We start from the raw sequence: 23,092 nt of genomic DNA, 5'->3' as shown, positions 1-23,092 counted from the left end.
AGACGGAGTCTCGCTCTGTCGCCCAGGCTGGAGTGCAGTGGCCGGATCTCAGCTCACTGCAAGCTCCGCCTCCCGGGTTCCTGCCATTCTCCTGCCTCAGCCTCCCGAGTAGCTGGGACTACAGGCGCCGCCACCTCGCCCGGCTAGTTTTTTGTATTTTTTAGTAGAGAAGGGGTTTCACCGTGTTAGCCAGGATGGTCTCGATCTCCTGACCTCGTGATCCGCCCGTCTCGGCCTCCCAAGGTGCTGGGATTACAGGCTTGAGCCACCGCGCCCGGCCAGACCTTTCTTTTATTTGAGAGAGTCTGTGAATAATTGCCTGAAGTTTTTCTGCTGTTTTAACAGAGGAGTTTAGAGCCACACCCTTCACTCCCTCCTTAGACCCTCTGCTGCTGTCGCCTGGGTCTGATGCCCTTTCATTAATTTAAGGATCCTTTGCCACCTGCAGAATCTTGGACTGAGAAACAGTGTTTTTGATTTTATTTTTTAAGCCACTGTGCAGTAAAACTGGATTGTAAGAAGTGATTCTATAAACCAGGCCTGGTGGCTCACACCTGTAATCCCAGCACTTTAGGAGGCCGAGGCAGGAGGACTGCTTGAACTCAGGAGTTCAAAACCAGCCCGGGCAACAGAGCAAGACACCATATCTACAAAAAATATGAAAATTACCTGGGTATGGTGGTGCATGCCTGTAGTCCCAGCTGCCTGGGAGGCTGAGGTGGGAAGATCACCTGAGACCAGGAGGTCAAGGCTTCAGTGAGCCATGATTGTACCACTGCACTCCAACCTGAGTGGCTGAGTGAGAACCTGTATCAAAAAAAAAAAAAAGGAAAAAATAAGGAATTTGACACATGTATGGATTTGTGGAACCATGCCCACCGTCAGGACACAGATAGCTTCATGACCCAGAGCATCTCCGCCATGCTACTTTCTTGTTTGTCTGAGATGGAGTCTCGCTCTGTTGCCCAGGCTGGAGTGCAGTGGTGTGATCTCGGCTCACTGCAGCCTCTGCCTCCCAGGTTCAAGCGATTCTCCTGCCTCAGCCTCTGGAGTAGCTGGGATTATAGGCAGGCGCCACCAAGCCCTGCTAATTTTTGTATTTTTAGTAGGGATGGGGTTTCATCATGTTGGCCAGGCGGGTCTCGAACTCCTGATATCAAGTGATCTGCATGCCTCGGCCTCCCAAAGTGCGGGCATTATGGGTGTGAGCCACCCTGTCCAGCCCCAGGCTACTTTTAAAAGCCACACTTTCCTCTCCACCCCAGCCCCTGGCAGCAGCTGGTCTCCTCTCCATCCCTGCAGCTTTGCCTTTTGGAAGCTGTCATGTAAATGAAACCATACACTACTAGCCTCTTGGGTCTGGTTCTTTTGCTCAGCATGGTGCCTCCCAGGTTCGTCCCTGTTGCATATTAACAGTGCCTCCCTCCACGGCTGAGTCCAGTGGGTGGCTGTGTGACGATCCTTCCACACCCCAGAGGACATTTGGGTGGTTTCCAATTTTGTTGATGATTGTGAAAATTTGCTTGAACCCGGGAGTAAGAGGCTGCAGTGAGCTGAGATTGCACCATTGCACTCCAGCCTGGGCGACAGAGCAAGACCCAGTCTCAAAGAAAAAAAAAAGAATAGCCCTATAAAAAAACATTTGTGTACAAGATTTTGTGTGAACATAATTTTGCCTTTCTCTAGGAGTGGAATTTCTGTGTTATAAGAAGGTGTGGGTCTAACTTTATAGTACACTGTAGAGCTGGGTTCCTGAGCTCTGCGTCCACCAGTGATGGGGGAGTGTTCCCGTTACCTGAGCCTTCATCAGCACTTGGCATTGTCAACAGCTTTCTTTTAAATTCTGTTAAGTCCTGGCTTCTTTAATTGTATCTAAATTTTGTTTGAAAACTAAAGTTAAAAAACGAAACCCTCTCTTCTCCTTCTTACACACAGCTGCAATAAAGCCTGCTGGTGTTTCTGCCTAGAGTCGCTACTCGCCCGGGGCATCTGCACATTTTCTGCCTCTGTGTCCCCGCAGGCCACAGCGCTGCATAACCTACTGTTCCTGTCCTCTGAGGCTTTCCCTTCCTCCAGCTTCCGTCAACCTTTGCCTCACTTTCCTTCAAGCCTTTACTGACAGCAGAGGCCCTCAGGCTTAAAACAGCATCATTACTTCTTTCCTTCCCAAATCTGCAGGTGTGGCTAGGTGGGAAGGGCTGATTCCCTCCCCTACAGGAGGAGTGGGTACAGAGAGCCCAGCTGGGGACTGGAGCACCCAAGACGGCACCCCCCTCACAGCGAACTCGGCCTGAGAGCTGGTGCACAGCGCCAGGGCTCCCGTGGTCTGGGCTTCCTCACAGCGTGGCACTGGGTTCCCAAGGTGAGTGTGCCCAGAAGGCACTGACAGTAGAAGCTGTGTCACCTCTGCCACGAGGCAGTCCCAATCGCCTGCCAGGGTCAAAGAGAGGGTGCACAGACCCCACCTCCAGCAGAAGGAATGAGACATATTGTGGCTGTTGTTGGAAAACATCATCTGCCTCAGTGGGGTTGGAGTGTAGGTCTCTACGGCCCCTTCTTGCCTCCTGTCATCCTAAGGAAGTGAGCAGGGAGGGAGTTGGGGTGCCTCTGAACATGGGGCCCACACATGCTCTCCTGGCAGAGCTGCAGTTATGGAACAGACACAGATACCCCAACATATCTCCAGGGTCTACAGGAGTGAAAGCACAGGGCAGGCAGTCAGTGATGAACGCATGGATGGATGTATTTAATAATAGCTTTACAGAGAGATAAGTCACATCCCCAAATATTCACCTTTTAAAGTGTACAATTCGGTGTTTTAAGCGTGTTCACAGAGTTGTGCAACCATCACCATTATCTAACTCCAGAACATTTCATCACTGCACCAAAACGCCCTGCACCCATGACAGTCGCTCCCACCTCGCCTTCCCCCAGACCCTGGACCCACTAGTCCATTTTCTGTCTCTGCAGATGTGTCCATTCCGGACATTTCTTATAAAAGAATCACTAAACACGGCCTTCTGTGTCTGGCTGCTTCCTCCGAGCATGTTTCAGTGTCGGTGTGCACCTGCACACCGTAGTGCTGGGCTTCCTTCTTTCTGATTGACGGCCAAGTGAGACCCACTGTGTGGTCAGCCCACGTTGATTTACCTACTCGTCAGCCAGGTGACATTCGGGCTGGTTCACTTTTGGACTATTAGGAGCGATGCTGCCGTGCACACTTGCATGCTTGTCTTTATGTGGACACCTGCTTTCATTTCTCTTGGGTAGATACCTAGGAGTGGAATTGCCGGGTCTTCTGCTAATTCCATGGTTAACTTTTTGATGAACCGCCAAACTGTTTTCCCAAGTAGCTGTGCCATTTTTCCATTTTCCATTCCCACCCACAGTGTGTGAGGATTCCAAGTTCTCCACGACTCATCGTTTTCTGGTTTCATTTGTTTGTTTGCTTTTTGTTTTTGATACAGTCAGCACTGTGGCTTTGGTTTGCACTTTCCTGGGTGTCTGGGAAAATCTTGAGCATCTTCTCCTGGGCTCGTCTTTTGTGATGAAATAAAATTCAAATCCTTTGCCTGTTTTTAAATTGGATCATCCTTTAATTGCTGGGTTGTAGGAATTCTTCTTATATTCTGGATTCAACTCTTCTTCTTATTATTTTGAGAAAGTCTCATGCTGCCACCCAGGCTAGAGTGCAGTGGCACAATCGGAGGATGATCTGGCCCCACACACGTGCGTGTGCGTGACTCTAGTTCCCCAACTCTGCCTACAGGGCACTTTCCCGACAGCTCTTGCAGGGAGTATGGCTAAGTTTGGGAGCGTCCATCACAACTGCCATATGATACAGGAAGGAGTCAGCTCTTGATGCATGGAGGAAGAAAGCGCATGACAGCAGAGACCCGAGGGCATGACCCGCTTCGGCATAAAGTGGGTAAAGGCTTCCTAAAACACAGCCGATGCCCTGCCCATTACCAGGGCCGGGACTGTTTCCATTTGCTCCCTGGGCCTTGTGGCTTGTTCCTGCCTCAGGACCTTGGCACTTGCTGTTTTTGTTTGTTTATTTGTTTTTTACCTAAAATGTTCATCCCCTCCTGAGGTCTCAGCACATCACCTCCTCTGAGAAGCCTTCCCTGACTGCCCTAATGGCACCCCCGGCCTCCCTGTAGGGAACCTTGTATACCCCCTTTCCATCAGTTCTGGAGAAGAGGACCTCGTGTTGGCCTGGTGCCACTGTCTCTCCAGCACCTGGAATGGAGCCTGGCAGAGGTGCTTGGCAAACCCCTCCTGTCGGCAAACACTGCACGAAGATGTGCAAGGTGCCTGGATGGTGCCTCTGTGGCTCCTGGGCCTGCCCCTTGACCCTACCTGTCACTTGGGCTGAGTCCCCCTTGGGGTTCCAGGAGCCCACACTGTCACTCGGCACGTGGCCAGGGTTACCCCTGCCTGATCTGAAGACTGTGAGGACAAGAGCCGGTGGGCCAGCACCCTTATGCCTCTGGGGCTCCACTTCCTTTCTGTGAGGTGAGGTCAACCAGGTGACCGAGGGAAGGGGAGGCCCTAGAGTGGGGTGGGGTCCTCGCTACAGAAGGAATCCAAGAGCAGACGCGTGGGAATCTCCATCCACACTGCAGCCTCTGGGGTGGGTCTTGGCACAGTGCTGAGTGAACACTCCAATCCCAAAAGGTCCCACACTGGACAACTCCGTGCAGGTAGCATTCTTGAGGCAGCCACGTTGCAGATGGGTACTGGCTCAGTGGGCACAGGGGCAGGGATGCCTGGGAGGGTGCTGGGCATGGCATGAGGGGCGGTTCCAGGGAGCAGCTCTGCAGCCTGATCACCTGCACATGTGGTAAACAGCAAAGCACTAGACACACCTGCCCAGGCGGCTCATGTGGCAACCCTCACTGTGGTCACACAAGATGCAGCCACTGGGGAGGGGGCGTGTGGCTGGGTGCCCCCGGAATGCCCCACACAGGCCTCCTGGGGATGCCTCTTTGTCCTGTGCACACCCTGAGAGCCCAGCCCCAGTCACCTGTCCCTCACCCCTCCTGTTGTTCCCAGCACCTCTGGAGACCTGACCTGGGTCACGCGAGGCCCCTTGCCGAAGGGCCAAAGCCTGGATCAGCAGGAGGTAGAGAGGAGCTTCCCCCAAGAGCAGAACCCACCCTCCATCCAACACTTCTGACGTCAGCCCCGCCCAGCCTGGTCCCCGCGCAGTCAGATCCGGACGTTCAGGGAAGGGTCAGTCCTGCCCAGCCTGGTCACTGCATGGTCAGATCTGGACGTTCAGGGAAGGGTAACAGACTCCCCCGATCTTACAGGATGCGAGGGGTCAATGGCCTTCCCAGTAAGCTGGTCTCCTGCTTGCTGTTTTCTTTTTTTTTTTTGAGACGGAGTCTCGCTCTGTCGCCCAGGCTGGAGTGCAGTGGCCGGATCTCAGCTCACTGCAAGCTCTGCCTCCTGGGTTTACGCCATTCTCCTGCCTCAGCCTCCCGAGTAGCTGGGACTACAGGCGCCCACCACCTCGCCTGGCTAGTTTTTTGTATTTTTTTAGTAGAGACGGGGTTTCACCATGTTAGCCAGGATGGTCTCGATCTCCTGACCTCGTGATCCGCCCGCCTTGGCCTCCCAAAGTGCTGGGATTACAGGCGTGAGCCACCGCGCCCGGCCCCCCTGCTTGCTGTTTTCACCACCACCATCCTAGGGCCCTCCATCCCATGGGGCAGCTCAAACTGCCTTTTCCTTGGTGCCCGAACCTCCCAGACTTCTCCTGACCTCAGAGCATCACCCGGGGGACGACTGCGGACCAGGTTGAGGGCCTGTGGTCTCCCCTCATTCCCATGGGGCTCTCCCACTGGGGTCTGTGCGCCCAGCAGGCCCCCAGAGCGCTCCACAGGCCTTGGGACACGCGGAGCTGGCCACCCGTGACCCACCACCACTCCTGGGATGAGCCATGGCTATCCAAGGGCCTTGCAAACGAGAGAGCCTGTGCTGGACTCCCGTGCACCCATTGCGACACACATACACATTTTTGCGTTAACACGTCAAGTGCCGGCCACTTCTGTCCTCAATCCATGTGCAAGGACAAGAGCTCCAAGTCATTCACGGAAGTGTGCGGGGCGGGACCAGCTGAAGCCTGAGGGCCTGAGGCTGAACTGGAGGTGGGAGCCGGTCTCAGCTGGAGCACACAGTCCCAAAGACCATACCAAGCATGGCGAGACCACCAAACTCTGCAAACTCATAGAAATAAAGCACACAGTATTGGGGACACAGGCTTAAATACAAAATATATTTAGATATGCACAGCTTTCGCTGAGGACACACAAGCCTTCCTTGGGTTGCAGGCCCGCACCCTCCCAGTGGGATTCAGCCCTTGCAGAGCTTGCCCTCACGCATACCACACACGATCAGGTATAAAATAATTCTATAAATATGTTCTGATGCAAAATACGTGTCCATAAATATATATTTGTGCAAGTTGCTCCCATCCACTGAAGGGCTTCATTGCTCTGGGGACAGGAGTTCACAGCTGACTTTAAACCACAGGTTAACTAGAAGGTTGCAGGTCAAATAGAAGTTTCCATGTGATTGCATCACCCAGGGGCACCGTTCTGTCATCAAGAAATGCTGAGTGCCTGCCGTGGCCGGGTGGGCATGGGCGGCGGTCAGATGCTGCTCTGGAGCTGGCTCTCTGTGGCACTGCCAGGGGCCGAGGACTGGCTGGGCAGACAAGCTTCCAGGCCATCTGAAGACTCCGACAGGGGCTTGTATAAACAGCAGGCTGTGGCAAAGAAGAGGACGCCCAGCACCTGGGGAGAGAGGAGCCCACTGGACCTTGTTGGAAGCCCTGCCAGAGTCTCTGGACGCTGGTGGGCCTGTCCCAGTCCTGTCCCTGCCCTAGCCTGCAGCACCCTCACCAGGCCACGGAAACCCATCCTGCTCTGAGGGTATCTTTCCCCCATAACCGGTTTGTAGCATCGACACCAACATTGTTAAAGAGGGAAGGAAACGTACCCTTTGACTAAAAACAGGGGCACAGGACTGGGGCATTTGTTATGGGATGAATGGTGCCAGACACCTGTGAATGGGACCTTTTTTGGAAATAGGGCCTTTGCAGATGTAATTAAGGATTTGAGATGAGGTCATCCTGGATCTAAGGTGGGTCCTAAATCCAATGACTGGTGTCCTCACGAGAGAAAGGAGAGGAAGATGAGGCAGGGAGAGATAAAGGCCACATGCAGCTGCAGACAGAGCCAGAGCGCGGAAGGAGCCAGCCCTGCCCCCACCTTGATTCTGACTTCTGGGGTCAGACCTGTGAGTGAGTCTGGTTCTGCTATTAGGCCACCCCATTTGTGGTCCTTTGTCGTGGCAGCCACAGGAACCTCACACAGAGCCAGTCGCTGGTTGCTGGTCGCCACCACAGCCCGGATTCAAGCCCGGGTGCCGCCATCATGGGCAGTTCTTAACCTTCAGGGTCTTGGTTTGTCAACAACGAGGGGCCGCACTGACTTTGCAGGGCGAGAGGACGACGTGGCAGGAATCCCACGTGGGCCCCAAAGGTGGTACGGTCCAAGCGCGGATGCTGCCGCAGTGCCACGCAGAGTCATGTGCCCCACTACGGTTTCCACGCTGGGCCTGGGCCAGAAACAGCCACTGTGCCTCCTGGAGCGTCAGCCTGGCTGATGGCCCTGAGCCTGCATTCAGGGAGTGAGGCTGCTCTGACTCGGTGTGGGACAAAGTGGAACACGAGGATGTTCATAAGGAGCCACTGTGCTCCCCCCGTGAGAATTAATACGGAAGCATGTGCTGCCGAGGCCAACGCTGACCCCTGGACACGGCTCTTGATGGCTGTGCTGAGCCCGGGGGATGGTTACGTGTGGAGGGCTCTCGGCTGGCTGCTCCAGGATAAGGGATGCATCCAACAGAGACACACCCTGGGAACGTACAGCAGCCCCCTCATCGCAGACACTGAGACCCCTGTGGACATGTGAGTCAAGGGTGATACTCAGCCCAGCCAAGGAACCACACATTCTCATGAAGGAAGCGCCTCTGGCTTCCCGCTGGCAGAGCTGAATGGCAGCGTCAGTGGTCCGGTGCTTCGGGGCCATGGCTAGGTAAATAAGGGTGGCTGGAACACGGCACTGCGATACGGTGATGGGGGATGTGGTAACCACACCAGCTAAGTTATTAACAGGTGGTGGCGTGGACAGCCTGGACGTGATGGACAAAGATTATGTCTCATGAAGTCATTTGGTCAATTTCCTGATGCACACATGCCTTCGGGCCTCCCCAAACATCGCCAGTCCCTGATAGTCATCCGTTATTTGATGCCAAAGTGAAAGGCGTATCACACAGGGCTTGGGCCTTAGGATCCAGTGTCCCCAAAGCTCCCTGCAGAATAATTTCTGACCTTGCCTTCTTCCAAAGTTGGACAAAGGGAGAATGCGATCAAGATTTCAGAATGGCGCATGCTTTAAAAGTTATGAACTGTTTGCTTCTGGAATTTCCTATTTAATATATTCAGACTGTGGTTGACCTCAGGTAACTGAAACTGTGGAAAGTGAAACCTCAGATGAGGGGGAAACCGAGGTATATTTCTCTTTAAATTAACCCACTCTGCTTCTCTCCAGGGCCACGCAAGGCCCTGCTCAGACTCGCCTATTTTCTGTTAATCCCAGGGCAGGTGAACCAGCTGGGTTCCTTCCCTTTCTCTAACCTCCCTCCTGGAAAGCCTGAGGCCAGGGGTTCCTGCAGGATCAACTTTCCTGGGTCCGTCACCCAAGGAAGAGCGTGAAGATCCTCTGAACAGCTGGCCCTGGGACCGCATTTTATTTAGAAGGTTTTGTGCTTTATTCTCTAATGGGGGCAAATTCCAAACACAAATACTGCGCTTCCTCCCAGGTAGCATACGCCAGAAGTCACAACAGAAAGTTTGTTAGCTTGAAAAATAAGGGCCAGGCTAAGAGATCCAATGGAATTCAAGGTGCACTGAGCATGGAGAGGCTGCAGCCTGCCCGCTGGCCCCCTAGACCAAGGCCCGGAGTGGACCAGCTAATCGAGCCGCTCTAATGGGAGAAGCCGCTTATTTCTGCAAAGCTTTTGGTTAACGGGCACCCCAGGCACACACAAGACCACACTGTGGAGGGGCAGCCCCAGGAGGCGGGAAAGCGAGCAGCACCTGCGCCTGGGCTTTGCAGGAGCTGCTGGGGACCTGGATAGTGAACCCCAGGGGGAGGCCCTGCAGTCGGCCTGCCTCCCTCCACAACCGGCTCATGAGGAATGGGGGAAGGGCCCCTTCTAGAAACTGGCTGTGAGGACATCTGTGATGTACTGGGCTGTGGTCCAAGCTGCTGCAAGATGGAGTGTCTGGAGCCCCCAGCCACCCTCAGAGCAGACCCTCCGTCCCTCCCCTGGGCCTGCTCACCTTGAACAGGAGCCCCATGATGAGGATGTAGCGGCTCATGGCCGAGTTCTGGTACACCAAGCAGGAGCCCTGCTGGCCACACTGGTCCTGCCACAGCAGACAGGCCTTGTCGATCACCCAGCCGAAGGCGATGGGCCCCGGGATGCCCCCTGTGGAGAGAAGCCCACTCAGCAGCCACACTCCCGGTGGGCAGGGGGCAAGGCAGGGGGCGGGCAGCGAAGAGGCCTGGAATACTGGCCATTGGAGTTCTCAGCAGGTGCAAAGGGGCTTAAATGTTCCTTTCTTTGGAGATTCGGCACTGGGGCTGGGAGTTCCCCATGATCTCCCAGGGAAAAACTTTGGGCAAATAAATGACGATGGGCCCCTCTAGTGGACAGTTAGGGAATGGAACCCGTCCCAGGCAGGCACAGCCTCCTGCTGGGAAGCACATCCACTTGGTGGTTAGACACTTGCCCATGCCCTCGTGCAGTGAGCACACTGCACAACTGACCATGGCTTCCTCACACTGCACAGTACCTAGTATTCTAACTACAATCCACTGGATTCCCAGGGCAAAGGATCTCTGAGGGTCACGGACACATCTGCAATAGAAAACCGCAGCGTCAGCACCCACAGAAGTGGGGTTGCATGCCAAGTCACCCCCCAGGCCAGCGGCCTCCTGGCCCAGCCCCCAGCCACATCGTCACCTCCCCAAGCGGGAAGCCCCTCATCAGAGGTCAGAGACAGTGAGGTCTCTCCTGCCACCAGTGACAGGCCCGCTTAGCAGGGGCCTGGGTGTTTCCCGGAGCGCTCCCGTCTTAGGATCTGCAGAGCTCTGCCTCGGGGTGCTGCAAGGAAAGCGTTGGACAAGCGCACACCCGGCCCCGCTTACCGTAGAGTTGCCGTTAGTGCAGGAATGCTGCTGAGGAATGTAAAGAAAATTACAACGAATATGAAAACCAGAAGGAGGGGCTTTCTCTGACAAGTTGAAGTGCATTTCCCTGCAGTGGCATGGCCAGAACCAGAGGACAGGTTCTGAGGGACACAGCTACAGTCTCGGTACACCTGGGAAGCCCAACAATAGCGCCGATTACAAGGGGAAGGCACGGGGGCCCCTTCCCAGGGTCCAGGGGAGGAAGGGGCGGTAGGCAGCGGCCTCACTCACCTTCTGGCCATCCACATTCATCTCAGTGGCTGCAGGGCACCCTGCATGGCACAGCGAGAAGTACATGAGGCCGTCTGAGCCACACACAGGGCTGTAGTGCTCTGGCTGGCAGCCACAGGCAGTGTTGCAGGGTGCCGTTAGGTTCACGTGGCCTTCAGGCAGGAGGCTGCAGAAGGGGGACAAGCGGGTGGTGGGGCCCAGGCCAGAGCCATGCTGGAGCCCGGCAGGCACAGGGTCAGCCTTGGGGCTCGAACCTGTGCAGCCTGCATTTTGGGTCTGCAAACTTGCCAAGCTTGCACCACCCCCAGCACGCTGGGCACTCACGCTAGGCACTGCCTTCTGGTGATAGAATGGTTTTTCCTTCTCATGCAAGGAAGGTACATCTGTGCCCCCCCAGCGCCGTCCGCCTGATGCACAGCCCCTTTCCCTAGTTCATTTGTTTTTGGACAGGCAACACATTCACACGGATCAAATGCAAACATTAAGAGCAAGCGAGCGTCAGGTACACGAAGGCAGGCTCGCGGCCCCGGCCCCACCCCAGTCCTCGGTTCTCCAGCCACAGGCTGGCCATGTGTTTGCAGGGGTCATCTGCATGTACACGCCCCTCGGCGGTCACAAACATCTGCACTTCTCCCTTGAATCAGGGCACACCGTGCCCATTGTCCAACTCCTTCCTTTCTCCCACTTCACGGTGTGTCTTGGCAGTGGCCCAGGATGAGCTTCCTCCATTCCTTTGTGGGCGGGGCCTCTGTCATGAGGACAGCATAGTAACCCCGCCCACCCTGATGACTCTTAGGTTGTTTCTGATAATGCCACAATGGCCGCTTTGTGCTTCTCGGTCTTGCACAGCGTCTGTAGGTGCACTCCTGGGGCCCGCAGGGCAGGGCTGAGGTGCAGGCTACCTGCATGTATTTTGGATATTCCCTAATTGCCACCTGACCAGCAGGTCCCCCTCCCACTTCCAGCACATGGCAACGCTGGGAGCACATCCCGGGACACTATGTCACCGACAGGGACCAGCCTCGAGAGCCCCAAACACTAGGGCTGCTCTTCCATTTGACAGAGCAGAGGGCTGAGATCCAGAGAGGCATATGACTGCCCAGGGGCACAACCGGGACCTGAGTGCAGACGCTTCTGACAGCTGGCATGGTACCCTTTCACGTGGATGCTGCCAGGCGCCCTGCTGAACGAGTGTTGCCCTTGCTGCTGTCCTGCAACGTAGCCCTTTCCAAAAACCACCTCCCCCAAGTGCTGCACCCTTCCTCCTCCAACCAGGGACCACAGGTGCTCAGGGCCCCGACTCGAATCCAGGTGCCACCTGGCCCTCACCTCCCGCCGTAGCTGGCTGTGACGCCCGCCATGGGCACACCGGGGCAGTGCAGGGAGAAGACGAGGATGCCCAGCAGGCTGACGACGGTGCAGAACAGGCAGAACTTGATGACCGCGGAGCCCCGGAGCCTGAGCTTGTTCACAAAGAAGCCACCCAGGAAGGTGCCACCACCGCCTGCTGGCACCACCAGGTACCCTGGGGAGAGGGAGGGACTCAGCCAGGGACTCAGGCAGGAGACCGTGGTGGGAGAGGGAGGCGCATCAGCCGGGTCCACTTTACAGGTGGGGAAACTGAGGCACAGAGGTATCAATTCCTGCCTGCATGGCAGCCCTCGACCCCACACCTGAGCGCTCAGCTGCTGATGGAGTCCTAGGAGAGACCTCTGTCCAGGGCCCGCAGCGAGGACGCCTCAGAGGCTGAAAGATGCAGGGCATGGGCAGGGCTGGGGGAGGAGGAGAGCCCAGAGTGCTCCAAGGTCCGCAGCCCATACCCCATACCCCAGTGGGAAGTCAATGACTCCTCCAGTGCCTGCCCAGGGCAGCCACAACCCCTCCTGCCCCAGAGGCCTCTGCCGGGTCCCCACAGGCTGTGACAAGGACATTTGTCGAAGCCTGAGTGGCCCCATCAGTACAAAATTGGGATTAGCTGACCCAATAGAGGCCCGGAAAATTGGCCTCTTCCGGGCCAAGTGGGGAGGGGAAAGGACGGGAGGGGACAGGTTTGGGGGGACTGGTGGGGAGGCTCTCCAAGGGGCAGTACAGCTGACCTCTGGGGGTCTGCTGAGTATGGGGGTGTGGGCTTGTGAGGTCAGCCTGGATGGGCCTATGGGGAAGAGAGGGGAGCCCTCATCTGACACCCTCTTCCTATCTAGATGATAGGCCCTGGAAGGGCAGTGGAATGGTAGATTGGCCGCAGTGGCCCACGTGCCATGGCCCAGGGTACCTGTAAATGCTGGCAGGAGGAGGAGCTGAGGGGTCCCCACTTTCTGCAGACCTGCCCAGCCTGAGAAGGCCAGCCTGCCTCTGGCACCGAGAAACCCCAGCTGCACTGTCCCAGGAGGTCCTGAGGCACCAGCAACCTGGCTCACAGAACAACCAGGTCCAAACCCTTCCTGCACCAAGTCACAGAAGCCAAGGCTGGGTAGTGAGTGGATGGAGCCTACCCCGGATCCTTCCACCTAGAAAGCATGTCCCACAAAGAGGGTGGGACCTTCACTCCCTCAGGCCTGTGGACAGAGTCGCTCAGCCCCCGTGGCGCTCTCCACACCTGCTCTGGGTGGTAGGGAGGAGGGCGGCACTCGCTGCCATGTATACCCTGTCTGGGTCTTCCTAGAAGATGCCCTCAAGGATTCTTCGCTTCTCTGAGAACTGACACAAAAGCAGAGGACCCCCAAGATCCAGAGTTTTCTCACCAAACAAGGTGGCAGCTTCCGAGGCACTCAGGCTGAACTGGGACTCCAAGAACTTGGGGCTAAACGTGGACATGCCAGTGATGAGTGTGGCCTCAGTGGCCCCAGCCAGGCACAGCAGGATGAACGTGGGGTTCTTCAGGAGGAGCCAGATGGAGCTGGGCAGAAGTGAGGGTATGGAGAAGAGACCGAGGGTCAGAGTGGGCCAGACCCAGGGTGCGAGGAGCCTGCTGTTCCTGAGGCTGTCACCTCCCCGCTGTGAGCACAAAGGGCCCCCATTCTGACAGGCAGTGGAGTGGGGTACAGGCAAGTGGGGGACACCCACATTTATTCCGGAGAAACCCAGAGGGTGTCAGGCTGAGCCTGCGGCCCACTTGTCTCGAAAGCTGCAGCCCCTGATTAGGGAAAAACCTTATCAGTGCCTTGGCCAGAGCTTCAGCTCAGGTGGGCAGACCCCCCAAGTGACCCAGGACCCGAAAAAGGGAACTGGCTGGGGGAGGCAGAGACCAAGTCCAGGACTGGAGAGGCCCCAGGATAGGGAACAGAGTCACCAGAGTCACCAAGAGATGCAGCCAGTCCTTAATCACCAGACCCCGGGAGAAGTGGGATTGGAATCCTCCATCCAAGGAGCCCCTGGGTGGACCTAGCTGGCTTGGTTTGCACTTGGGGGCCACTGAGTCCTCAACCGGGGCGATTCCTTGGTGCATGCACCTGGAGCCCTGGGGGGAACTGTGGGAACTCAGCCCTGTCTGACCCTGAGGGCTCAGCCTCAGCCTTTATGTCTGCCTGTTGCAATCCTGGCTGTGGGGTCTCAGGATGAGGACATGCGCCCCTGGAAGCTGGGAAGGCCTCAAGTGAGGCCTTGCAGTTTCTAACCCAGGTGGTGGCTGACAACAGTGTGTTGGGGCTCCCCATCCCTGCACACGGGGCCCTGGTGGATGGATGGGGGTTCTCCCCGTTTTTGTTAGCATTGGAGGGCCGAGCAGGGCTAACTCCCAACTGCTGCTTAAGCACGCAAGATGCTGAGATGGAAAACGTGTCATGTGGCATAAACCAAGCGAAGCCCTCCTGGCCAGTGCAGTGAGCGAGGCAGACAGAGAAGAGGAACCACCTCTGCAGAGAGGCTCGGCTCTCTCTGGGGTACACAGGTCACCAGACTGGGCAAAGCTCACATCGTCATCCCAGCTCACAGCTACACCCTGTTCACAGCACGCTCCTGTGTGTGACCTTCTCCCCCACTGAGTGGGGGGCTCTTGGCCTCACGGTGTTTGAGACGCAGCTATTTCCTATCCCCAGAACTCGTGAGTAACACGGACCAGGGGCAGAGACTTTTCCTGAAGCCGTAGGTCATGGCACAATAGCCTCTCACATCAGCCCACAATAATGCAAATTTTCGCAATAAATGACGCACCCACCACATGGGAGGGGCACCAGGCACGTCGCACTGCTCACACCACAGTGTCGCTGACTTGAACCTCTGCGTCTGCAGCTTAGCGACGTCCTGTTAACCTGTGCTTTCCAGCCTCCCACCAGAGCAGTGCTGGCCTCACATCACCCCCAACGGCAGGAGGGCGGCTCTTTCCTCCCAGCCACAACTCTGAACGCCTGGAACATTCAAATGCTCTTGTTTGAGGACGTGGCCAAATGTAAATGGATTCTGAAGAATTAGGAACGGGCGACACAGCCCTGGTTAGCCTGAGCTCCTACACGTCCCCAGGTGCCTTGCAGAGCTGATGTTAGCGCCAGAAACCCCACTCCAGCCTCACACTCTGCCTGCTTGGAGGTGTTCGGTGACTCGGACTGACCTCAGTAGCCATGAACACGGTTTTTTGTTCCCTTCCTTGATTAAAATGGGACAGCCCAATTCTTTCAAAATTATTTCCTGACCTGAGGATTCCAAAGCCTTTCCTCCTGGGTAACTTGGGTCCCACGTTTTGAAAAAGGCAAAGATGACTGAGGGCAAAGGAGACCCCAGCCCATACCTCCCCCCATACCTCCCCTCCAGCCAGTCCTGGTGTGTGGGGGACAGGGCTAGGGTAGACACCCTGGGGGGGGTCCTGGTGTGTGGGGGGACAGAGCTGGGGTGGGCACCCGGGGGGTCCTGGCATATGGAAGTGAGAGCTGGGGTGGGCACCCTGGGGGGGTCCTGGTGTGTGGGGGGACAGAGCTGGGGTGGGCACCCTGGGGGAGTCCCTTTCTGGGGCTTTTCCCAGACCTGCCCAGACTCCGGGGTGTGTGGCTGCATTAGGAGGCCATGACTCTCCGAAGTGCTATGCAAACTTCATTTCTTAATCATGGGTTGCTCGGCTGATATTATCACGTTGAATTTGCCCAGAGAATTAGTCATGACTTTAAATAAAGGAAACACGTCCCACAATTTCTTACCAGCAACTGGTTTAGGGAACTAACCCTGGACATAAGCCTCTTTGTCACCCGATGAACTAAAAAGAGCCCCAGGGTTCCCAGGTCCACACTGGGGCTCACAGCCACGCTGGGAACAGGGCGCCTGGCCCTCAGCTCTGAGCCGCTCTGCTGCCAGGTGGGGGAGAGAGGGTGAGCCGGTGCCTGCACGATGTTCCCAACTCCTGGTGAACGTGGCTCCGGGTCAGCTCGGCCCATGGGGTCACCCTCCTTAGCAGGCAGCTCCCAGCTCCTTTGGAGGTCTATCAGGGCCCTAATGAGCCTCCCCTTCCCATCTTCATCCAGCCCTGCTCCTCTCTGCTATGGACAGCTTGGGGCTTTCAGAGGGGCCACCTTTGGCCCTGATGCCTTCCTCCTGTCCTGGTTGAGGGCAGGCAGTGGGGACGCACCCACTGCCCACACCCTCCACCCACTATGGCCAGTGAGATGCAGCCATTTGTGAGCTCAGAGACCTGCTGCTAAAGGGGCACAAGAGTCTCCCTGTGCTACGGACTCAGAGGCTGAGGACTTAGGTGGTGACCACACTGAGGGCTACCTGTGCCCAGCCCTGGGGAGAGCCCCTGGGGAAGGCATGATCCCCAGGAGAGACCTGGAGGGCCTGGGCCCCTACGTTGTCCCTCTAGGACCCCACCAGCTCAGGACTCCGTGTTCACCCTAGCAGTGCAGTAAGACAGCAAAGCAAGGCTGGACCACACTCAGCAGAAAGAAGGGAAGGCAGCCAAGGCAGACGGCAAAGCAAGCAACCTTCCCAGAGGGTGAGCAGGACACACAGGGTGGAGGGGGGAGGTCCTCAGAAACTGAGGGAGGGAGACAGAGGGTAGCATCCCAGAGCCCAGGGAGGGGGGTATGGCACAAGTGACACCTGATGAAAGGGAATTAGAGTGTGGGGGGGTCACAGTGAGGGAAGGGTCTCAAGTCAAATGCAGCTTCCGTGGGGACCCAGGGACACGCAGGCCATGGGGAGACTTGCTGGTGTGGAAGGGATTTGCTCCGTGGCCACTGGAAGCCAGGAGCAGCCCGCAGGAGCCTCCACACTGTGTGAGTGACAGGTCCCTGGGTGCAGGCCGAGGCCCTGGCCCCACTTTGGGATTCACCCATGGCTCTGAAGCCCTGAAGCGGGGTCTGCGGCCCCTGGCCCTGGAGGCTCTAGCTGTTGCTCCTTAATCTCTTTGCCCAGGTCTCAGGGGTTGGTGGGCCACAATGGAGGTTTGGGGCTTCATCCCCATCATGATCCATCCTGGAGGGGTCTCACCAACTCCCCAAGATGGGGGCCCTTAAAGGGTTTGAGGACACTAGGAACCTTCCTGCCCTCGGTCCTTACAGAGGCAGGTCTCTGATGGTTTTCCCGAAGTCCGGGTTGCTCGCCTCCCGGTGGCTGCTGTCCTGCAACTGGTGCATTTCCGCCGCTCTCATGACCGTGTAGCGCTGGGAGCCTGGAAGGGCACAGAGTCAGCTGGGGCTGGGGGCTCCTGGAGGTGGACTTCTCTGAGGGAGGCTCTGCCCCCACTCCTTTGCCCCTCCTCAGTCTGGAAACTTCATTGTCTGACATCCCTGCAGCCCCAGGGAGGTGGTGCTGGAACAGAAGCTGCATGAGAATGCTCCACAAGCCGGGCTGGAGGTGTGGGAGAGCTGGGGCCCCAAGTGGGGCTGGGGGAAGGAAGGGACGGAGGCCCTGCCCCGATTGGGACACAAGCCTGTTCTGTGGCTTAAGGGGGAGAAGCCGCTGGGGCAGAGGGGAGGCCACAGGACAGGACGGACACACAACCTGCCTTGTGCCACAGCCAGGAGGCATCTCTCCACCCAGATGGGAAGATGCAGACCAAAGACTGAGAATGAGGGTGTGCCGCGGACTTGATCGTGGCGGGGAAAAAACAGCAGAGGAAATGGGGTGCCCCCTTCACAAAGACTAAGGGACAATCCCCCGGATGTGAAGGCTGGGCTGGGGACGGGGAACCCACCTGGCAGCTGCCGAGGGTAACCAAGGATGGGAACGGCGGTGAAGAAGGCAGCAGCCCCGGAGCCCAGGAAGCCGACCCACCAGGCACCGACCCACAGCGGGCTCTCGGTAGTCAGCTCCGTCCTGTGGAAGAGGACGGGTCAGCGTGCAGCCCACCTGTGCCCTCCACGGCACACATACTGGGGGGGGGGGCCTGGCCCCTCCTCCAGGCAGACCTCCAGGGTCTGTCTGCACACTGGTCAACACAGGCCCCGGCGCTGCTGGCCACAGGTCCTGTCCCTTCCTTGCAGACTAAAGCAAACACCACCTTGGCTTAGCTGTCTAAGACGGATGGCTCCGTGCCTTGGCCCACGCTCCAGGTCTGGAGATGCCACCTGTGGCCTGGTCCTGAGACCACGGTGGGTTTGGGCGCTAGGAGGGGCAGGCTCTCCAGGCAACAGTGGGCTGAGGCATCCCTCCCCATAGCAGAGGGTGACAGATGGGGTTCCCAGGGATGCCAGAGGGCTCAGCTGGAGTTTACCGAAAGCTCCCCACAAAGGGACTGTCATGCACGTGGCAATTTGCACATAAGTGCACTTTCAAATGAAAAGGTAAGTGGAAAAGAATCACGGGCTGAGGCGGCTGTGCGAGTAGAAGAAGCCCACCCAAGCTCTGGGCTTCCAGGGATGCGTCTTCACAGTGAGAGGGAGGTGGGAGGGCAAAAGGCCAGCAAAGGCCGGGAGCAGAGCCGCAGAGACAGGACACAGGGAGCGCCAACACCTTGCAAGGCTGCAGCCAGGCGGCACCGGCTTGTTCTAGCAGGGAAGCGCTGACACCGCACAGGGCCAGACCCCGCTCTGCCTCCTCACTTTGTGCAAAGTGGGCCCAGATCCCAGAGCCAGATGGGGCAGAGAGACTGAGAAGCATCCAGACCCAGGACACGAGCCCCAAACCTACCTCCAGGCTCTGCCTAGAACGCACACGATTGACCCCACACGATCAACCCGAGGCCAGAGGGGCTTTTGTAAGAGGCCAGAGTGCTAGAGACCTCCAGGAGAGGCACCATCTGCAGAAAGAGTCCCAAGGTGCAGCGGTGCCCACAGCACGTCACAGTCGACCTCGGAAACTTCACAAGTGCAGGCTGGGCACAGGACAAACGGGGGACCCTGCGCCCACAGAGCCCTGACAGGTCAGCAAGGACATGCTCTCTCCTCTCCCTCCCCTTCTCCCTCTGTCTCTCTCTGTCACTGTCTGTCTTCTTTCTCCATATCTTTCTCTCTGCATCTCCACCTCTGTGTCTGTCTCTTGGTCTGTCTCTGTCTCTTCCTGTCTCTGTCTTTCCCTCTGCCTCTCCCTCCACCCCCACTTGCTTTCTCCTGCTTACATTTACAGAAACTAGTGTCACACACAAGATACAAAGAAAGGAAAAGAAACAAGAGAATCTCAGTTCCATTAGGGAACTAGTGGCCGGGGCTCGCTGGACTTTGCAAGCGCTTGGGCCTTGGGCACTGTCCATCTGCCTCGCCCCCTGCCCTGGGGCGGACTCCCAAGGCCCCCAAGATCCCCTGAGTCCAACAGAGCCAAGGCCAGCCTTGACTCCCTCCAGCCCGGGGGCCCCAGCACCGGCACCACGCCCGGCCAGACTCAGAGTGGGCCCTGCTGGCTCCGAACCCCCTTCCAGAGACACGTGGGTCTCTCCAGCGCAGGCAGTTTGGTGGGCTCCCGTGGGTGTGGCCCTGCAGCAGGCAGCAGGGTGCGTGGCCACTCACCGTCGGCCCACTTCCGTGTAGATGTTCAGCAGGGCACCTCCGATCAGGTAGCCAGCAGCGGGGCCCAGGATGGCTGCCGTGTAGAAGATGGCTGCAAGAGAGGCTGAGGCATCAGGGCCACTGTGCACCACCCTGGGGCTGCGGAGGGCCGTGTGGGCCTCCGTGCCTGAGAGAAGCCCTGCACCCACCGTTCTGCATCTCTGGCCCACTCCCCTCGTGGGCCTCAAGTTAGGCGAGTCCGTGCAGCCACCACTGGGCCTGACGTGGGTCAGCGTCAACTTTAAAAAGCCTCCTCAAAGCCAAGCGCACTGTCATCTTTCCCTTACAATAGGGCAAAGGTCCTCAAAGCCTGGTTTGGCAGGACGTCTAAGTAGCCACACAGACCGACCCTGGCCCCTCTGCCCAGCCACACTCATGCCCCCGTAGGCTGGGATTTGAAAGGGTCAGGGTGGTGGGACGACCCTCACTGGAGTGAAGTGATCAATGCCCGCCTTGGTTCTTGGGATGAGCAGAGCTCAAAGAGGACATGAGGAGGCCGAGGTCACTGCAGAGTCCGGCTGGGGCCAGCTGCTCCCCTTGACCATCCCTAAGATGCCCTACCCAGGAGAGGAAAGCCAGGCAGGGGACACCGAGAAGTGGGGTCGGGCGGGCCATGCACAGGCTCAAATTGGCCCCTGTTGGACAGGTCATGGGGCTTCCCTACGTCTCAACAAACAGGAGCCAGAAGCCAGTGAGGGGCCCAGGGCTGCCCCAGGGCAGTGAGCTCAGCTGCCTGGCATAGGGTTGTGACAGATCTTTACTCTCAGGCGGCTGTGAAGCAGCCACGAGCTGCTTCATGTTACTTTTCCCCTCAAAGTTCTGACTCTCCGGATTTGCTCGGTCTCTTCCACACCAGAGCAGACATGGTGCTCACGGGGAGGCATGGGTGTGGTCTCAGGGCTCTGTCCTTCCACCTCTGTGTGGCTGATGGCGCCAATATGGTGTTTTCAGGGAGACATGGGTGTGGCCTCCGGGCTCTGTCCCTCGTCACTTACCCCACATGAAACTCCTTCCCAGGCAAGTGCCAGGTTCCCAGCTGGAGCATGAGGTCTGCCACCACTGGACCTGGTGCCACCCAGCGCCTGGTGACTCTGTGCCCCATTCCAGCACACCCATCATGGGGGTAGCTCAAAGCCCTGCCTGCCTTGTCTCAAGCGTCTCCTGGCAAGGTGGGCTGGACACTATGCAGGGGTTGCACTGAGACTCCTGGGCACAGCAGCCTGGAGCCCTGAGCAGGGTCCACACGAGAAAGCCGTAGTCCCTTATGTCAGCTTTGGGCCTCAGGCCTGACTCCCCTCCCCTACCACCTCTCGCAGCAGCCCCGGGGCCATGCAGACAAGGGGCACACGAAGGCAGGGGGCGGGGCTGGCTCCGCCGGTCACCCTCATTCCTGCAACACTACCCTCCACCCTCCCTGCCCCGTGCTTACCCCCCCAGCCCCACTCACCAATGTAGACGGGCGAGTAGCTGGACTTGACATTCTCATCCAGGTAGGTGACGCCCAGTGTGTAGAGGGGGGTGGCGCCCACACCATGCAGGAACTGGCCCAGCATGAAGACCAGCTGGTAGCGGTGCAGGCCCGAGGTGCGGTCCGCACACGCTGCGCTGGGGTTGGCAGGGCACGTCCTGACGCCCGTGTCCGCCTCCACCTCGTAGCGGCCAGCTGTGAAGTGGGGCAGGGCGAACACCAGTGACCCCGTGCCCATGACCAGCACGCCCCAGCCCAGCCAGCGCGGCTTGTGCCCTGAGCCCCCGAAGTAGCTCACGAAGGTGAGGCAGAGGCAGGCGGCGATGTCGTAGGAGCTGGCGATGAGGCCGCTCTGGTAGCTGTGCAGGTCGTAGCGACGCTCCAGGGAGGTGATGACCGTGTTGATGAAACCGTTCACGGTCATCCCCTGCAGGAATGCGGCCGCGCACAGGAAGAACAGGATGCCCTTGGGTGTGTTGAGGACCTGCAGGCACGGGGGTGCGAAGGCCCACCAGCCGCACGCCACGCTCTGCCCGGCCGAGACGTACTGCACCTCGTGGGTCCCCTGGGCGCCACGCTTCTCGGCCCAGGGCTGGCAGAGGGGCTGTTTGCTGGTGTCCAGGGGACTATGGGCAGCGGAGCGCAGGGAGCCGGGGCTCAGGGGCGTGCCGTGGTCAAGCCCGTTTTCCATGGTTGAATTGGGGCTGGGAAAGGTGAGCGGCTTGTCCCCCAGCGGGTGCAGGGGCATCTCTGCGCCTCTGCCTGGTGACCTCGAGGCTTCAGCCACAGTGTGAGTGGCCTCCGTGGGAGTGGCCAAGTGGTATCCAAGGGGCTGGTGTGTCCTGTGAGAAGAACGTCTGGTTAGCAAGCTCGTGTCTCTCCACGGATATAGCACGACCAGGCGGGAACATTCCAGCACACCCATCACGGGGGTGGCTCAAAGCTCTGCCTGCCTTGTCTCAAGAGTCTCCCAAATCCAGGGTGGCGTCTGGCCAAACCCACACTCAGGCACTGTCTCCCAGCCGCAGTCCTGCTGCGGGAAGGGGGGGCTGTGCCCGGCCTGCTCACAGGGGCTCGGTTCCTGCCCTTTCTAGAACTGTTGGGAGAAGCGGCCGCTTCAGCAGTGTGGCGTCGGGCTGTGAAGAAGGCAGGGCCCACCGAGATGGGGCCACACAGTGGAGAGTGGAGCTGAGACGCAGAGGCCGAGTCAGACACTGGGGTCCCAGGTCACCCCGACCTGCACCCGCCCTGCCCCCACTCGCTGTGTCAGCCATGTCCCCTGCCGTTTGCAGCCGAGTGGCCCGGATGAATTCCACAGGGGGTCTCCACGTTGGTCCTGGAGCCTGACCTTGTTCATCCTTAAATTCATGCCCTGGCAGCTTTCTGTACCCTTTGGCGTGAAAAAGGAGCTCCTCTTGGTGCAGTTTGGGAGGTGCAGGAATGAGCTAGAAACGGCCTCCCGGGCCACGTGTGCCCCCAGCACTGGAGACGCCCCGGCCGCCAAGTTCTGGCTGGTGCTGGGTCAGCCTTGGTCTGTGGCAGCTGGCATCGCTGCCTGTGGCTAACAGGAGCTGCAATCGGCAGCCATGTGAACCAGTTACCAGGAAAATGTGTCCACGCGCCACCTTCCTTCTGAACCCTGCACTGCCCCTGCCCCGTCGCCCTCACCAGCCCCGTTTCCCACCATCCCGAGCCTCCGCAGGGCGCCTGCTCACTCCCCACACCAATTCCCGGATAAACAGGTCCCCGCCACTGCCCAAGGCCTTCTGGGAAACCCAGGTGGCTGCAGCCTCGCTGCATCTTAAGGGGTTTCCCCACCAGAAATAAACCGGCTGCTGTGATACGGAACACCTGTGCTGCCCCCAGCCTGGGAGGGTCCTTCCTGGGGATGCTGTGATAAGGAACACCTGTGCTGCCCCCGCCCTAGGAGAGTCTTTCCTGCAGACCTCAAGGTGCTTGCCATCCAGGGCACCTCCTGTTATGGCTGAATTGTGACCCCCAAAAGAAGCTGTCTTGGAGCCCTAACCCCCAGTACCTCCGAATGTGACAGTTTTTGAAACTCAGGCCTTTAAAGAGGTGACTAAGGTTAAACAGAGACATTGGGTGGGCCCTGATCCAATGTGACCGGTATCCATATTAGAAAGGGAATGCGAACA

The 23,092-nt window shown here is 58.0% G+C and overlaps 1 protein-coding gene across 3 annotated transcripts in view; it reads right to left on the bottom strand.

The window, feature by feature from the left end:
* Positions 1-6,259: 6,259 nt before the first annotated feature.
* The window catches only part of SLCO4A1 (solute carrier organic anion transporter family member 4A1), a 28,863-nt gene continuing 12,030 nt past the window's right edge, over positions 6,260-23,092 (bottom strand). The window contains exons 2-12 of one of the 3 annotated variants that reach the window (XM_017881203.1): positions 20,916-21,778; positions 19,430-19,520; positions 17,683-17,804; positions 17,046-17,157; positions 13,307-13,461; positions 11,895-12,090; positions 10,566-10,731; positions 10,293-10,465; positions 9,938-10,002; positions 9,422-9,570; positions 6,260-6,806 (exon numbers count right to left, since the gene is read on the bottom strand). In XM_017881203.1, coding sequence (XP_017736692.1) covers positions 6,663-6,806; positions 9,422-9,570; positions 9,938-10,002; positions 10,293-10,465; positions 10,566-10,731; positions 11,895-12,090; positions 13,307-13,461; positions 17,046-17,157; positions 17,683-17,804; positions 19,430-19,520; positions 20,916-21,778 — 2,236 coding nt within the window. In that variant the 3' untranslated portion in view covers positions 6,260-6,662. The other 2 variants (XM_017881205.1, XM_017881204.1) reach the window with 2 other exon arrangements.

Source organism: Rhinopithecus bieti, unplaced genomic scaffold, assembly GCF_001698545.2.
Source record: "Rhinopithecus bieti isolate Rb0 unplaced genomic scaffold, ASM169854v2 scaffold_12573, whole genome shotgun sequence".
Taxonomy (NCBI): Eukaryota; Metazoa; Chordata; class Mammalia; order Primates; family Cercopithecidae; genus Rhinopithecus; species Rhinopithecus bieti.
Note: the sequence above shows the minus strand (reverse complement) of the source record. Positions and strands in the feature narration are given on the sequence as shown.